We start from the raw sequence: 17,389 nt of genomic DNA, 5'->3' as shown, positions 1-17,389 counted from the left end.
AAAGCTATTAATGAGGTGCAATCAAAAATAGAGGCTCTCACTGCTAGGATAAATGAGGCAGAAGAAAGAATTAGCGATATAGAAGACCAAATGACAGAGAATAAAGAAGCTGAGCAAAAGAGGGACAAACAGCTACTGGACCACGAGGGAAGAATTCGAGAGATAAGTGACACCATAAGACAAAACAACATTAGAATAATTGGGATTCCAGAAGAAGAGGAAACAGAGAGGGGAGCAGAAGGTATATTGGAGAGAATTATTGGAGAGAATTTCCCCAATATGGCAAAGGGAAAAAGCATCAAAATTCAGGAGATGCAGAGAACCCCCCTCAAAATCAATAAGAATAGGTCCACACCCCGTCACCTAATAGTAAAATTTACAAGTCTTAGTGACAAAGAGAAAATCCTGAAAGCAGCCCGGGAAAAGAAGTCTGTAACATACAATGGTAAAAATATTAGATTGGCTGCAGACTTATCCACAGAGACCTGGCAGGCCAGAAAGAGCTGGCATGATATATTCAGAGCACTAAACGAGAAAAACATGCAGCCAAGAATACTATATCCAGCTAGGCTATCATTGAAAATAGAAGGAGAGATTAAAAGCTTCCAGGACAAACAAAAACTGAAAGAATTTGCAAACACCAAACCAGCTCTACAGGAAATATTGAAAGGGGTCCTCTAAGCAAAGAGAGACCCTAAAAGTAGTAGATCAGAAAGGAACAGAGACAATATACAGTAACAGTCACCTTACAGGCAATACAATGGCACTAAATTCATATCTCTCAATAGTTACCCTGAATGTTAGTGGGCTAAATGCCCCAATCAAAAGACACAGGGTATCAGAATGGATAAAAAAACAAAACCCATCTATATGTTTCCTACAAGAAACTCATTTTAGACCCAAAGACACCTCCAGATTTAAAGTGAGGGGGTGGAAAAGAATTTACCATGCTAATGGACATCAGAAGAAAGCAGGAGTGGCAATCCTTATATCAGATCAATTAGATTTTAAGCCAAAGACTATAATAAGAGATGAGGAAGGACACTATATCATACTCAAAGGATCTGTCCAACAAGAAGATCTAACAATTTTAAATATCTATGCCCCTAACGTGGGAGCAGCCAACTATATAAACCAATTAATAACAAAATCAAAGAAACACATCAACAATAATACAATAATCGTAGGGGACTTTAACACTCCCCTCACTGAAATGGACAGATCATCCAAGCAAAAGATCAACAAGGAAATAAAGGCCTTAAATGACACCCTGGACCAGATGGACATCACAGATATAATCAGAACATTTCATCCCAAAGCAACAGAATACACATTCTTCTCTAGTGCACATGGAACATTCTCCAGAATAGATCACATCCTGGGTCCTAAATCAGGTCTCAATCGGTATCAAAAGATTGGGATCATTCCCTGCATATTTTCAGACCACAACGCTCTGAAGCTAGAACTCAACCACAAGAGGAAATTTGGAAAGAACCCAAATACATGGAGACTAAACAGCATCCTTCTAAAGAATGAATGGGTCAACCAGGAAATTAAAGAAGAATTATAAAAATTCATGGAAACAAATCATAATGAAAACACAATGGTTCAAAATCTGTGGGACACAACAAAGGCAGTCCTGAGAGGAATATATATAGCGGTACAAGCCTTTCTCAAGAAACAAGAAAGGTCTCAAGTACACAACCTAACCCTACACCTAAAAGAGCTAGAGAAAGAACAAGAAAGAAAGTGTAAACCCAGCAGGAGAAGAGAAATCATAAAGATCAGAGCAGAAATCAATGAAATAGAAACCAAAAAAACAATAGAACAAATCAACGAAACTAGGAGCTGGTTCTTTGAAAGAATTAATAAGATCGATAAACCCCTGGCCAGACTTATCAAAAATAAAAGAGAAAGGACCCAAATCAATAAAGTCATGAATGAAAGAGGAGAGATCACAACTAACACCAAAGAAATACAGACAATTATAAGAACATACTATGAGCAACTCTACGCCAGCAAATTTGACAATCTGGAAGAAATGGATGCATTCCTAGAGACATATAAACTACCACAACTGAACCAGGAAGAAATAGAAAGCCTGAACAGACCCATAACCAGTAAGGAGATTGAAACAGTCATCAAAAATCTCCAAACAAACAAAAGCCCAGGGCCAGACGGCTTCCCGGGGGAATTCTACCAAACATTTAAAGAAGAACTAATTCCTATTCTCCTGAAACTGTTCCAAAAAATAGAAATGGAAGGAAAACTTCCAAACTCATTTTATGAGGCCAGCATCACCTTGATCCCAAAACCAGACAAGGATCCCATCAAAAAAGAGAACTACAGACCAATATCCTTGATGAACACAGATGCAAAAATTCTCGCCAAAATACTAGCCAATAGGATTCAACGGTACATTAAAAGGATTATTCACCACGACCAAGTGGGATTTATTCCAGGGCTGCAAGGTTGGTTCAACATCCACAAATCAATCAATGTGATACAGCACATCAATAAAAGAAAGAACAAGAACCATATGATACTCTCCATAGATGCTGAAAAAGCATTTGAGAAAGTACAGCATCCCTTCCTGATCAAAACTCTTCAAAGTGTAGGGATAGAGGGCACATACCTCAATATTATCAAAGCCATCTATGACAAACCCACCGCAAATATCATTCTCAATGGAGAAAAACTGAAAGCTTTTCCGCTAAGGTCAGGAACACGGCAGGGATGTCCATTATCACCACTGCTATTCATAGTACTAGAAGTCCTAGCCTTAGCAATCAGACAACAAAAGGAAATTAAAGGCATCCAAATCGGCAAAGAAGAAGTCAAACTCTCACTCTTCGCAGATGATATGATACTATATGTGGAAAACCCAAAAGACTCCACTCCAAAACTGCTAGAACTTGTACAGGAATTCAGTAAAGTGTCAGGACATAAAAATCAAGGCACAGAAATCAGTTGCATTTCTCTACACCAACAACAAGACAGAAGAAAGAGAAATTAAGGAGTCAATCCCATTTACAATTGCACCCAAAACTATAAAATACCTAGGAATAAACCTAACCAAAGAGGCTAAGAATCTATACTCAGAAAACTATAAAGTACTCATGAAAGAAATTGAGGAAGACACAAAGAAATGGAAAAATGTTCCATGCTCCTGGATTGGAAGAATAAATATTGTGAAAATGTCTATGCTACCTAAAGCAATCTACACATTTAATGCAATTCCTATCAAAGTACCATCCATTTTTTTCAAAGAAATGGAACAAATAATCCTAAAACTTATATGGAACCAGAAAAGACCTCGAATAGCCAAAGGAATATTGAAAAAGAAAGCCAAAGTTGGTGGCATCACAATTCCGGACTTCAAGCTCTATTACAAAGCTGTCATCATCAAGACAGCATGGTACTGGCACAAAAACAGACACATAGATCGATGGAACAGAATAAGCCCAGAAATAGACCCTCAACTCTATGATCAACTAATCTTCGACAAAGCAGGAAAGAATGTCCAATGGAACAGAGACAGCCTCTTCAATAAATGGTGTTGGGAAAACTGGACAGCCACATGCAGAAAAATGAAATTGGATCATTTCCTTACACCCCACACAAAAATAGACTCAAAATGGATGAAGGAACTCAATGTGAGAAAGGAATCCATCAAAATCCTTGAGGAGAACACAGGCAGCAACCTCTTCGACCTCAGCCACAGCAACATCTTCCTAGGAATATCGCCAAAGGCAAGGGAAGCAAGGGCAAAAATGAACTATTGGGATTTCATCAAGATCAAAAGCTTTCGCATAGCAAAAGAAACAGTTAACAAAACCAAAAGACAACTGACAGAATGGGAGAAGATATTTGCAAACGACATATCAGATAAAGGGCTGGTGTCCAAAATCTATAAGGAACTTAGCAAACTCAACACCCAAAGAACAAATAATCCAATCAAGAAATGGGCAGAGGACATGAACAGACATTTCTGCAAAGAAGACATCCAGATGGCCAACAGACACATGAAAAAGTGCTCCATATCACTCGGCATCAGGGAAATACAAATCAAAACCACAATGAGATACCACCTCACACCAGTCAGAATGGCTAAAATTAACAAGTCAGGAAATGACAGATGCTGGCGAGGATGCGGAGAAAGGGGAACCCTCCTACACTCTTGGTGGGAATGCAAGCTGGTGCAACCACTCTGGAAAACAGCATGGAGGTTCCTCAAAATGTTGAAAACAGAACTACCCTATGACCCAGCAATTGCACTACTAGGTATTTATCCTAAAGATACAAACGTAGTGATTTGAAGGGGCACGTGCACCTGAATGTTTATAGCAGCAATGTCTACAATAGCCAAACTATGGAAAGAACCTAGATGTCCATCAACAGATGAATGGTTAAAGAAGAGGTGGTATATATACACAATGGAATACTATGCAGCCATCAAAAGAAATGAAATCTTGCCATTTGCGACAATGTGGATGGAACTAGAGGGTATCATGCTTAGCGAAATAAGTCAATCGGAGAAAGACAACTATCATATGATCTCCCTGATATGAGGGAGAGAAGATGCAACATGGGGGGTAAGGGGGTAGGAGAAGAGTAAATGAAACAAGAGGGGATTGGGAGGAGACAAACCATAAGTGACCCTTAATCTCACAAAACAAACTGAGGGTTGATGGGAGGAGGGGGCTTGGGAGGGGGGGTGAGGTTATGGACATTGGGGAGGGTATGTGCTATGGTGAGTGCTGTGAAATGTGTAAACCTGGCGATTCACAGACCTGTACCCCTGGGGATAAAAATATATGTTTAAAAAAAAAATAAAATTTAAATTAAAAAAAAAAACGAATTTGCATAGGACCTTTGACTATACTTCTTTTTCCAGTGTCCCAATTGATTACAAATGTAACATTGACCCTTGGGCTATCATTCTAATGGTGGATGACTAGAGAGTATGGTGTGGGCAGCCAGGGGTTATCTCAGGTGACCTTGGATCTGTTGTAGCTATAAGGTCACTCGGTAGACTTTTGTTTGCAGTTGTGTTCCAAGTACCTTACACAGTATTCAGCTATGGATGTGAGTTCAGACATACTGGTGATCTCTGATCCTGGTTCTGCCTTTTTATCAAACCACTTAGGAGATAATGTATCTACTACTAAGGCAACAAGAGCAGTTTGGGTGATGTTTATTGTATGGAATCTTGAATGCTGTAGGAAAGATAGCTTCCAGACAAGCTATAAGGTTGGCCACGGATTTAGCTTTTGTGTTTGAGTAACAAACCAATCCCTGCAGGCTCAGAAGACCCTAGGAATGGCTTGTAAAAAGTTAGCTGCTATTTCGTGAGATTTGGTCCATGAGGGAACCATGCTGAAAAATCAAGCATCTCGAAAATCTTCCTGGGTGTTTTGCCATTTTGCTTCCCACATCCATTCTTGAGCTTCATGGGGTCCCACCATCATTTGTACAAGCTGATAAGGATCTGACAGATTGGGGTCAGAGGCCCCAATAGTGACTAAATTCTTCAGAATACTTTAGGAGATCCTACCTTTAGGAAATTTCCATCATTATGGCCCTTATTTCAAGTTTTGACCAAGGAGAGATATCTGAGAAGGACCACCCATAACTTTTGGTGGTTTTATCGTAAAGGTAACTGTTTGATAGTCTCTTCAGAGTGGAAAAGGCAGTTCAGAGTTACAATGTGAGTACTCAGGTAATGGAAGGTACAGCAGTAGGAGTCCTGTCAGTGTTATCATCCTTTATTTTAGGCACCTCTTATGTCTTTAGTTTTTCATGATCCTTTTGCTCTAAATTTTTTAGTGGAGTTAATTTGGAATCTTGAAACCTTTTAGAACATACCCCATTCTGTTTAATTCAGGAACTCTTGATTTTGAGTGCACTTTTTAGATGAATGATCTTGGTTGCTGTTAGTAAGAATTTGCTATTTTTGTAGATATTTATATGTTCTGTAACCATAGTTCTTAGACATGAACTCAACAGGTATGCTGGAAGGTGGTATGCTCAACTTTTTGAAATTTAAGGATCTCATTAAAAAAAAAAAAAATCTCTTTTTTAAAGCTAAGGCTTTGGATCTCTGGGAGTCAAACTAATACTTAAAAGGGATGCACCTCTGTGGGTTGTGTAGTATTTGCTGTGTACCTCACTGCACAGAAATTGAGGTTGTCCAGTGACAACCTCAACCGGTCAACCTGACCTGTCCCATGACCAACTTATCCTAACATGAGTCTTTAGATTAGGTGGCAAGAATTGTAACAGCTTTTAAATGCTAGACCTTTCCTTGCCAATTTTGAAGTTGCTTCCCAGACTCCTTTTGTGTAGATAAAGGCTGCTACTAAACAAGACAGACAAATGTGTGCGCCTTAATACACCAGCAGTAACCAAAAGATGTTGCTGCAGCCCAGACAAGAAAAGCCCCTGTGTGGCCACTATTATTCCCACCATGGAACCTTGGACCAGGGGAAGTATTAAAGCATCAGACTTCAAATGGGGACTGGGGGTTCCACATAACTGGGGAGCTGCTAACTCCCACTAAGAGTTCCCATGTGGATTTGGGGACTGAATCAAGGGCCGGGAATTTCCACCAATTAAATAAGAATTGTGACCTAAACTACCAGCTAGCTGCTCCAGATGTCTAACTGACTCAAAACCCAATTAGATTAGAAACTCAATGCAAGAGCTGAAGTCAGAACCAAGAGGAACTTGGAGCCCTCAGAAATGGCAAGGAAAAAACTCAAAAACATTCATGGGTACCATTCCTGTGTTTTTAGTGGTTTCCAAAGCTCCCAAAAGTTCGCTTCATATCCCATTGCTGCCACTAAATCTATTCAAAAACAAAATTCAACTGAGTAAATGTGAAGATCAAGCTGGCCTTATTCAGAAATTCATGAATCGGGCAGCATCCCATCTAACATATAGTAAGGAGCTTCAAGGAGCTGTAAGAAATAGAAGACTTTTATAGGCTGAAAGGGGGTGAGGTGAGGAAAGGGTATATTATTTCAGGCAAGGTCACCTTCCTTTGGAAGGAGACAAAGGATCAATTGGGCAGATGACCTCACTATGCTGGTCAGGTAATTCCAGATTGATTGGTAACCTTTAATTACGTTCCTGGATGGGGCTTAAACTGCAGTTTGGTTAGATATAAAGTCATGGCTTGGTGACATGGGGCTCAGCACAAGCGGCTTCATTTTGTACATGTTTCTTTAACAAGTATCAATTATTTCCTCTATTCAGATACCTTTTATCATTCTCTTTGTCTTTTTTGAATTGGGGGAGTAATTGCTTTGTTGTTTTTTGCTTTTATGTAATGGGTTTCCAGAAGAGTCTCTTGGCACTCCCAAAAGATTCTGACTGTATACAAAATGCCCTTTGGCTCTTTTTGTCATTTTTACACATTTTCAATACAAACGGTAAAATGAACAGCAAAATGAAACTAAGGGAAGACAATTATTTATAGCATCAGTAAATCAACAGTAAGGAAAACCACAGGGAGATGGGCTGCTGGTGGCCGCACTAACTTCAGTTATTGCATAGATTAAAAACATATATTTGTCACACACTTTACTATCATGTACACCCAGTAGTGCTTTAAAAATTATATTTATGGGTTATTTTTTCCTCACACCAAAGTAAAGCCATTTCTGGGGTGAAACAAACAGCTACTTAGTAGGTCAAAGTAATAGTTAAGAGCAAAAGGTAAACAAACAAACAAACAAACAAAAAACGGGGAAAAGAGACCAAACTTCAGGAAGGCTGAACAGAGGCAGTCAATTTAGGACACGAGAGTCTTGTATTCTTCCTCCTGTCAAAGCTGCCACAGGCTCACCAGTGACCACAAAAGGCAGGAGCTCAATTTTATATTCCACCTGAGAGCTGGCACTTCTAAGAAGCCAGTGCCCATTAGAACCACAATGTGAAGGGGGATCAATATGGACTTAAAAGGGAATAATACCTCTTTCTAAACCATAACTGAGATTTCCTGCCACTGAGAGGGTTTTCCCCAAGGGCCATCAGCCAGGGCCTCAGCCTTGTCTTAGCTTAAGCATAGCAACTGTTGGCTGGAAGAGTTCCTCACCTGGAGGCCTAGTCGTGTCTGTTTATGTTTACTCTCTTGTCAGCAACTTTCCTAGTTTCCCGTGTTACTCGGGGAAACAAGGGGGAAATGAGCTTGGGATGGTAGGTGTTTTTGTTTTGGCTTTCTTCTGTTTGTTTAGTTGTCATCCACATCTCTAGTCTGCCAGAGGTCATGTGGGATCCAGCCCTAAATCTAGTTGAAGGTTTTTATTCTCATGTTTAAGTCCAGGGGTTTCTCTGTATTTAAGAGCCATTCAACTTTTGAACAGGTTTCAACTTCTCATACAGTTTTAGCAGGTGGGGAGGTGGGGCGGGGAGCTCTTGTGGGACTCCAGAATCAATTCTTAGAATGAGAATCATTTGAGGAATTAAACTGAAATTAGGATTTTTGGGTTTTTTTTTCTTTTTTTCTTTCTTTTTTTTTTTGTCTTAAAGGAAAATCGCATGTATCCCCATAGTTTATTTCCACAGAAACTTAGAAACAAGATGTGTGGATTAGATTCCCTTACTGACCTACTGCTAAGAGTAGCAGCTGGTCCTTGCCATCTGTACTATAATCACCAATGGTCCTGTGTATTGGCCATAGTCCTAGATATACTTCCCTTCACAAACATCCATTTTAACATCTTGTAAAGCCCTGGATTTGATTCATAAAATAATAGCACAACCTTCCTCTCTCTGGAGAGTGAAGCAACCATTCTGCTTTGCTTAATATGTTTTAGTTTCCATTTAAGAATGTATACTGGCAGGGATTTGAATTGGTGGGATATAGAAAAATCTTTCATTGAAAGTGTCCAAGTGTGTCATCTTGTATTTGGAACGTTCCAATTTCTTGGGAAAAGGCAGTGAGCCCACTGGCTTCAAATTACTATTTATTTTATGCCTTTGAGCACCTATGGAGAGTTCCCTCCAACTTAAAGCACTGTGCCATCCCCCAATATTTGAAGCGAACCATTTAGAAACCAAGTGCATGTTTTTGTGTGGAATTTGTATCTATATGTCAGCCCACATGAAGGCACCAATAGCTGATGTTTACTAGTAATGGCAAAAGCCACCTAGCTTTGAACCAGCATTATAATCAAAGTGAACGAGCCTCCAGCCTGGGAGCTTCCTTCTACCTGTAAACATTGTGGCTAGTGGCAGTGGGATGGCAGACTCCTCCATCTCAACTTTATCAGCTTTGCAATTTCAGATGAAACTTCCTCAGCTTCACAGTTCGGGACTCCCGTGACTGGGAACAAAGTGAAGAAAAAGAAACTGCAATCGTCTCCCACCTGGAGACTACTGAGGTGTGGAGAGATAAATGTAAGGGCTGCAGTGAAGAGTTGTTATCTAAGAACTCTAAGTTCAGTCTTAAAGAAGCCCTGGTGCACTTTCTTTTTTATTTCTTTGGTGGTTTCAGGAATGGCCGCTATCCGTTTTGTGTCATCTTGTCTGTCGCTTCTCATAAAAGATTCTTCACCTGAAACCACAGAGGAGTTAAATGCCAGCTTGGTTTTTCTCTTATCTGTGGGCGTGCTATAGGAACAAAATAATATTTGGAGTTTTCTTAAAAGGGTGGAAATGCTCTTGCCTGCATTGACCCGCCCAGTGTTATCCACCTGAGCCTCCAAAGAGTTCAAAGAGCCCACAGTTAAAGAAAAGCCGGATTCTGCTAGGCATTTCATCCTTGGATCTGGCATAGGCTGAGTGAAGGAGGACTAAAATATCTAAGTGGATATACAGTCCTTGCTGTTAGCAACACACAGTTTATTAGTGACCTTGACAAGAGCTGTTTCAGAGGAGTAAAGGGTCAAAAGCATGATTGGAGTGGGTTCAAGAGAAAAATAGGAAGAAAGGAACTGAGACAGTAAGAATGGGAAATTCTTCTGAGATGTTTTGCTGTAAAGGCAGTCAACAATTGAGGTAGTAAATGGAGGATGTGGAGTCAAATACATTTTTTTTTCTCTAAAGATTGGGGTTATTACAACATACTTGTATGCTGAGGGGAGTGATCACATGAAGAAGGAAACCTTTCCTGTAGAGAAAAGACACAGCTGGCAGAGGAATGTCCTTGAACAGACAAATGACAGTAGTATGTGGTACTCACTGTGAAGGATTGTCTCAGGGGAGCACAGGAGACCCTGAAGAGGGAAGGAGTCTATATGCAGTGAGTAGCTATCGGAGGCGGGTGGAAGCTTATGGGAGTTCTTTTCTGATTGTTTCTCTGAATGAGTTAAATGACAGCGTAGGAGAACATGTTGGACATTTGATAAGAAAGGAGAAGGTGTGAAATATTGGTCTAGGAGAATGGAAGAATGAATGGACGAGGGAATTGCAATAGTAGTAAGGTCATACTTGAAATTCACGGTCACAAATTTCAGTAAGACCCAAAAAAGAAAAGGAGCACATGTATGACCTTGGACATACTGTACTGAGATAGTTTACATGGGTCTGTGGTCTGCTTTACATAGTTATTGAGAGAATTAAATATGACAGAAAGCATTTTGAGGTATAAGTACAGGATATGATTATTGTGAAACTTAGCTTGGAATTACTTAGCACTTTTCTTTGGCAAAAAGCTTTTCAAATTTGTTTAAGACAGCCTTAGTATCTCTAGAGACAGCATTTGGCTTCTGCCACTGATTTACTCAGTAACTAAGTCTAACCAAATGCCTTAACCTCCTTTTGCTTTTACCTCTCAGTCTATAAAATGAGGGGGGTAATGTTAAGAGTGCAACAAATGCGTTATAAATAAAGGTACTATATAAATGCGAGCTGTTAATAAAATGATGTTTCAGGCCTCACCGGTATAGTCACCAGAAAGTCAGAACGGTCAGCTTTGGGTGATAGATGCATCCCTTAAGAAGCTTTTATAGACGGGTGCCTTGGTGGCTCGGCCGTTTAAGTATCTTCCTTCAGCTCAGGTTATGATCTCTGGGTCCTGAGATAGAACCCCATCGGGCTCCTTGCTCTGCGGGAGTCTGCTTCTCTCTCTCTCCCTCCTTTTGCCCCTCCCCACTGCTTCCTCTCTCTCTTAAGTAAATAAAATCTTAAAAAAAAAAAAAAAAAGCAGCAGCAGCTTTTATAGAAGTGGAAAACAAGCATCTTGAAGCTAGTGTCACCCACATTGGTTGCCTTAATTCTCACAACTACTCTTTGATGTTGATTATTAGAACCTAAGACACAAAGTTTAACTTGCTAAAGCCAAGCAGAAGTGTGGATTTCAATCCTCAAAATCCCATGCCCTTTTTTCATTTTGCCACATATGGAATTGGGCTTGAACCATTCATAGCCAGAGAAGGTATGGAATACTTTGTGTCTATGATGCACCCATATTTCAGCCAACTTACCGTCGTCTTTGCCATAACAACCGGAGCTAGAGTTGCCCAGCATCAGAATACCAGTGACTTCATTGGCGGCATCCTCCTGATAAAGTCGTTTACCAGAAATCAAATGACAGGAAAAGACAGGAGCATCTGTGACAGTAAGCTGACCAAAGATTTCCACTTAGCTACAAATGCAGTTCTCAGACATTCTGGGGACAGGAGGGTGGATACTATAAAAAAGAAATAATAATAAATTCGCACAGTCATGGCAACTGCAGGAATACTATGACCTCTGTCCTCTTAACTGCAAACACAATATGTACATTATAAATTATAAAGCATAAACAGCTCTAAGAAAATCAGTGCTCTGTTAGATTTTGATTTTTGAGTAACAATTGGCCACCTGATAGAGGAGGTGATAGGAAAACTGTATTTATTTTCTTCCAACAGCTAAAAGGTGATCATACTTCTAAAATTTGTTGAGATTGTCCAGGAAAGTGTGTAAAATACTCATCCATCACTGGAAGCCCCTGGTCAGGAAATGACAGGGCAGTAAATATCTTCAGCAGCCACCTTTTAATGTACAAGCTGTTTTCGGTTGGAATTTTCAGCACTCACATAAAACACACTGTCATGAGTGACTGCTTGTGCTCCAAAGTCATTACTATTGGGATAATGGAACATCTCTCAGCGAATAAGCAAAAAACTTTAAATGTCATGTCAAGTTTGTTGAAGCCATTTTCAAGCCCTGTTCAAGGTTACATGAACATTGAGGGTGTCTGTTTTTTAACAGCTGGAGGTCTAATAACTCATAAGGTTGTGCGATAGGCCAGTCAGTTAATTAAAAGAAAATCCAGCATTCCCTGTGAAAGTCAATCAGTCAGAGCCATCAGTCCTGAGCTATTGCGACTCTCCTCTTCCAGCCTTCCACACCGGTCTCAGTGTCACTTATCAATAAAAGAATACATGTGTGCATATGTATACAAGTCTGTGAATATATGTGTGTATATTTGATGGAATAGGCCATAGTTTTGATTTGCTAGTAAGATTTAATTTGCCTGCCAAATGCAGTATTACTTTTGAAGGAAATCATTGAGTTTTTAAAGACCTAGTAAAAAAATTTCCTTTCTGTTTTAGTTTTAAGGAAAAAAAAAAATCTCATTATTATTGCAGCTAATGTATATCTTGGGTCCTAGAGTATGGAGAGGATTTCCTTACCCAGTACCTATTGAGCGCCACTTTGCCCCAGGGCGGTTTTAGGCCCTGATGTTTAGAACAACGTCCCTGTCATCTGGGAGGTCACATCCTAGTAGAGAGACAGACAGTGGACCAGTAAACAGGTATATGATGTGTCTGGTGGTTAGAAGTTCTGTGAAGAGGGGTCAATGTGTGATGGAAAGGGGTGGCGCTCTTTCTGTTGAATGGTCCTAGAAGGCCTCTCTGCTTAGTAGAGCATTTGAGCAGAGACCAGAAGGACATCAGCATGGATGCTAAGGAAAGGGTTGTCTATTTATATTTTATTCTTAAACTACATGTATTTATTTCCAACCTACCTTTCTCTGAATATTTTAAGAGGACTTGAGAATAATTGTTTTAAATTAATGTTTCATAATGTGCAGTCCTTCCTTATCACAGTGATAAGTCTCTGTTTCTCTCTTCCTTACTATAGAAAACCAGAAAGTGCATTTGACAGAAGGATCACGTTCACACTACAATATCAATTGCAACTCAACAAGGACTCCAGTCGCCAAGGAGCTTAATTATAATCTAGACACTCATACATCTACGGGGAGGATCAAGGCAGTTGAGAAGAAGGAAGCCTGTAATGTAGAAAGCAACAGAAAAAAGGAAATGGAACTTCTTGGCTCTGTTTCTAAAAACGAATCTGTTCCTGAAGTTGAAGCCCTGCTGGCAAGATTACGAGCTTTATAAATTAAACTGGTAAAAAATGATTAAGCCAAATATAAAACCATGCTCTAAGCGATACCACTTGAAAAAAATTGCTTTTTATATAGGTAACTTTATATAGCTTAAATTATGGCCTATATTAGAAAAATAAAGCTAAATAACATGATTGCAGTGCTTTTTCTATGTACTTGAGGTCTTGGCGTATTCAAGATGGTAATGGGTTTTAATGCTTTTCTTGTCTCCTGGTATTCATGTGTTCTATATTTGGTGGTGAAATTATACATAATGCTTTAGAAAACAGGTAGGTAGCCATGTGTTCAGCAATGTGTCCTGAAGAAAATACCATTTTTCTAAGTCACCGTAGTTTTTACTGTACTGTTTTCAGCATTAATGAATCTCAAATCATCGGTGTTAACTCTTGATATATATACATACATGTATGTACATATATGTATATACATATCCCATGCATGTTGTTTATATGGGTCCAAGTTTCTCTTTCATTGGATCTTCAAGCTATCAACGTAACATCAGAAACATAAAATGGAATGTAAGAGAGCTATGAGGAAATGCATGTAAGCTCATTGCTATCATTGTTGAATTCATGCTCATTAGACCCTGTAAGAGACTATAAGGCCATTGGGCACATATCCAAAAATGATATACTAAGAATGTATGCACTTTTTGTAAAACACACCTGCTTCTGTATCAAGAGGATATATATGATACTACAGTGCTGCCCAAAGTCTGAACTGAGAGAGAATTTTTCCCTTGGTAATTGTGACTCTGGGATAGAATTGCCATTTTGAAACTTCCCAAGTAACAGATTTTTTTTTTCTGTGAACAAACTTGAAATTGCAGTTTCTTTGATCTGACAATCAATAAGTTTAACAAAGATCTAAAGTGTGTCAAGGAAGGTTTTCCTATGCAAATGTTGCAATTTTACCTCATTTAGGGCATCACATTAACTCTTAATTCTATGGTCAAGAAAATAAAACTTGCTACTTGCACTAAGTGAAAAAAAATCGGGGCTTTTTTTTTTTTTTTTTTTTTTTTTGCAGTTAGCATATTCTGTGGATAAGCTGTAACTTGACTGTGCTCTGCTGTCTATCTAAACATCTATTTGGCTTTATTATGTGCAGTAAGTAAATGACTGCTCTTTTACCTTCAGTTAAAAAGCAGTTATGTGGAACCAGTCTGTGAGGTCCACTGCTTTTTATTTCCTTGTTTAAGTTGCCACCTCCTTTCAGCTCCAAGTTAATAAAGTTAATTAATTAGAACTATGAACCAGGCCCCATTTACAGACATTGGGAACGGTGCTATCCACAGCCTGTGTAGGAAGAAATTGTTCTCCTATGCATTGCTGAAATAGGAATTGCAACTGGAGGACAAAAATGCATATTTTCCTGAGAACAAATCCTCAAACTCAGAAAGGTGAAGGACATTGACACATTTTAGCAGACAGGACCCTAATGACAAGAAAAGAAGCTAAATAAAAGAATGCTGTCAGTTCTTCATGTGATTCTGCAAAGACTGGGGCTTTTCAGAGACGACACTGAAATCCAATCAGATAGTTTGGACATACCGGGTGGCAGGTAAATACTCCAGAAATGGGGCCAGAGAGCAGCCACTCGGGAGCAGCAGCCTGGCAAGTAAAGGGAAATGAAGATGACACAGACCCCCAGGGGCAGAGAAATGCAGGCCAGGCCTAAGCCGGAGCCATCAGGCCCCAGAGCATCTGTCTGTAGGAGCTGAAGGACAACCATCTAGCAGGAGGACCAGGAGCCCAAAGCTAGCAGAGCACCAGCGGGAGCTGGCCTCCTGCAGCTTAGCAACCCACTCTCTCACCATCACTGACAGGAGTCTGAGCAGCCCGAATAGGGGACCATGTTTTTTATTTTCCTCTCCACAGCTAAAGAGTTCACAGCGGTAGGAGCCAACCAAGAAACAGTCAAGTGCTTCTGCAGAGATTTCACTGATAAATGTGCCTTCAACAATGGGTGGGAGGGTACGATTAGGGTTTTATGAAAAACTCTTAATATTCCTTTAGCCAACTGTAGCTGGAAACTATAGTGATGACTTTTAATTGGAGGGCAGACATTGAGATACAATTTCATGTTTTTGAGCAAACAGTCTATTCATTTGAATTAGCAGGTCAACTTGAAGCCAAAACACAGCTCAGCACCTGTGATGAAGATGTTCTACCCAGGCCAGTGACAAACCCTGAATAGGTTCTCAACCCCTCTCTGGTCAGTGTAGAGAATTTGGCAAAAACACACAGAAAGCTAAGTGATCACTGAGTTGTCCAAAAGCAAAGACCTGCTAATAAGTTTTTCCAGTCAAATAATTGAAGTGATTTAAAAATAAGGGAAGCAATCTAATCATAAAGCACATCCCATCTCCCCACCCCCCATCATCTTCAGGGGATATATTCAAAGACAACCCCCCAGGGGATGCCTAATTGCAGATAATACTAAACCCTATATATATTTTGCTTTTTCCTATACAAAGTTTAATTTCTAAATTAGGCATAGTAAGAGATTAATAGCAGTAACTAATAATAGAATAATTTTAATAATATGCTATAATAAAAGTTACATGAATGTAGCCTCTATCAAAATATCTTAACATAGGGGCACCTGGGTGGCCCCATCAGTTGAGCATCTAACTCTTGATTTTGGCTCAGAGCTATGAGATTGAACCCTATGCCAGGCTTCATGCTCAGCAGAGTCTGCTTGAGTTTCTCTCCCTCTGCCCTCCCCCCACTCTCTCTCTCACTCTTTCTCAAGTAAATCTTTTAAAAAATCATAGTGTAATCATAATGTACTATATTTTTCCTTCTTTTTGTGGGTGTGAGATGATAAAATGCCTCCCTGGTGATTTGAAATGAGGGGAAGGACACAGACATAGTGTTAGGCTGCTATTCACCTCTGACCTTATGTCAGAAGGAGGATCCTCTGCTTCCAGATCATTGTTGAACCACAAATAACTGAAAGCATGGAAAGTTAAACCAGAAGTGGAGGCACGGAGTGTACTACCCTATATGCATGTATGTCCTTTGTTAACATTTAAATATTAAAAAAACTATATCAAAGTTTATATGAAGAAGTAGACATTTCAATAATTTCTATCAAAAACATTGAGTTTCCTGTTAAAAACTAAATCATTTAGGCTATATCTATGCTATATTTCATCATATTAAACTCTCCTTTATGGGTAACCACAGGTAGGCTGGGAGCATATTTCATGGCTACTTTTGTGCCAACCTTATGTACTGACTATGCAACTTTTTGGAAAGTAACAGGTCCTAAAAAATAAACAGCTAATTTGATTGAAACTCAGAAAGGGGCATTCATATTCTTTTTCTTCATATTAATTATTAAAATTCTTGAAGTCCATCAGTTGAAATCTGACAGTGTAACAATACTCAGTTTTGTCTAGTTAATTGTTGAAAGTAGTTATCACCTGTCCTTGCCAGGCAAGAGTGTTCTTAAAATGTGTACTAGGGCCAAACTCTGACACCATTTTGCTCTAAGAGTTACGCTTTAGCAAAAACATATGATGTTGCCAAAGAACCACAAGACTGGATGGCATTTCAAAACTGAATCCAAATCTCCCCATAAAACCTAATTAATACGGACATTAGTAATATGTCAGAACTGGAGTTTAGAATGACAATTATCAAGGTGCAAGCTAGGCTTGAAAAAAGCATGGAAAAGACTAGAGAATCACTTTCTGGAGAAATCCCTTTCTGGAGAAATAAAAACTAAAATCTGAGCACGTTGAAATCAAAAAAGCTATTAATGAGGTGCAATAAAAAAAACAGGCTCCTACTGCTAGGATAAATGAGGCAGAAGAGAGAATTAGTGAGATAGAAGACCAAATGATGGAGAATAAAGAAGCTGAGAAAAAGACAACTACTGGACCTCAAGGGGAGAATTGGAGAGATAAGTGATACCACAAGATGAAACAATATTAGAATAATTGGGATCCCAGAAGAAGAAAGAGACGGGTGGGCAGAAAGCATATTGGAGCAAATTATGGTAGAGTATTTCCCTAATATGGCAAAAGGA

The 17,389-nt window shown here is 39.3% G+C and overlaps 1 protein-coding gene across 4 annotated transcripts in view; it reads left to right on the top strand.

The window, feature by feature from the left end:
- The window catches only part of LOC111146997 (diaphanous related formin 3), a 517,296-nt gene extending 503,427 nt beyond the window's left edge, over positions 1-13,869 (top strand). For all 4 annotated transcript variants that reach the window (XM_022502826.1, XM_022502825.1, XM_022502824.1 and 1 more), the window contains one exon: positions 13,078-13,869. In XM_022502826.1, coding sequence (XP_022358534.1) covers positions 13,078-13,340 — 263 coding nt within the window. In that variant the 3' untranslated portion in view covers positions 13,341-13,869. The remainder of the gene's footprint in view (positions 1-13,077) is intronic.
- The last annotated feature ends 3,520 nt before the right edge of the window (positions 13,870-17,389 follow it).

This window comes from Enhydra lutris, unplaced genomic scaffold (genome assembly GCF_002288905.1).
Source record: "Enhydra lutris kenyoni isolate GAN:26980312 unplaced genomic scaffold, ASM228890v2 scaffoldscaffold15, whole genome shotgun sequence".
Classification (NCBI taxonomy): Eukaryota; Metazoa; Chordata; class Mammalia; order Carnivora; family Mustelidae; genus Enhydra; species Enhydra lutris.
The sequence above is the reverse complement of the archived record's forward strand: the minus strand, read 5'-3'. Positions and strand labels throughout refer to the sequence as shown.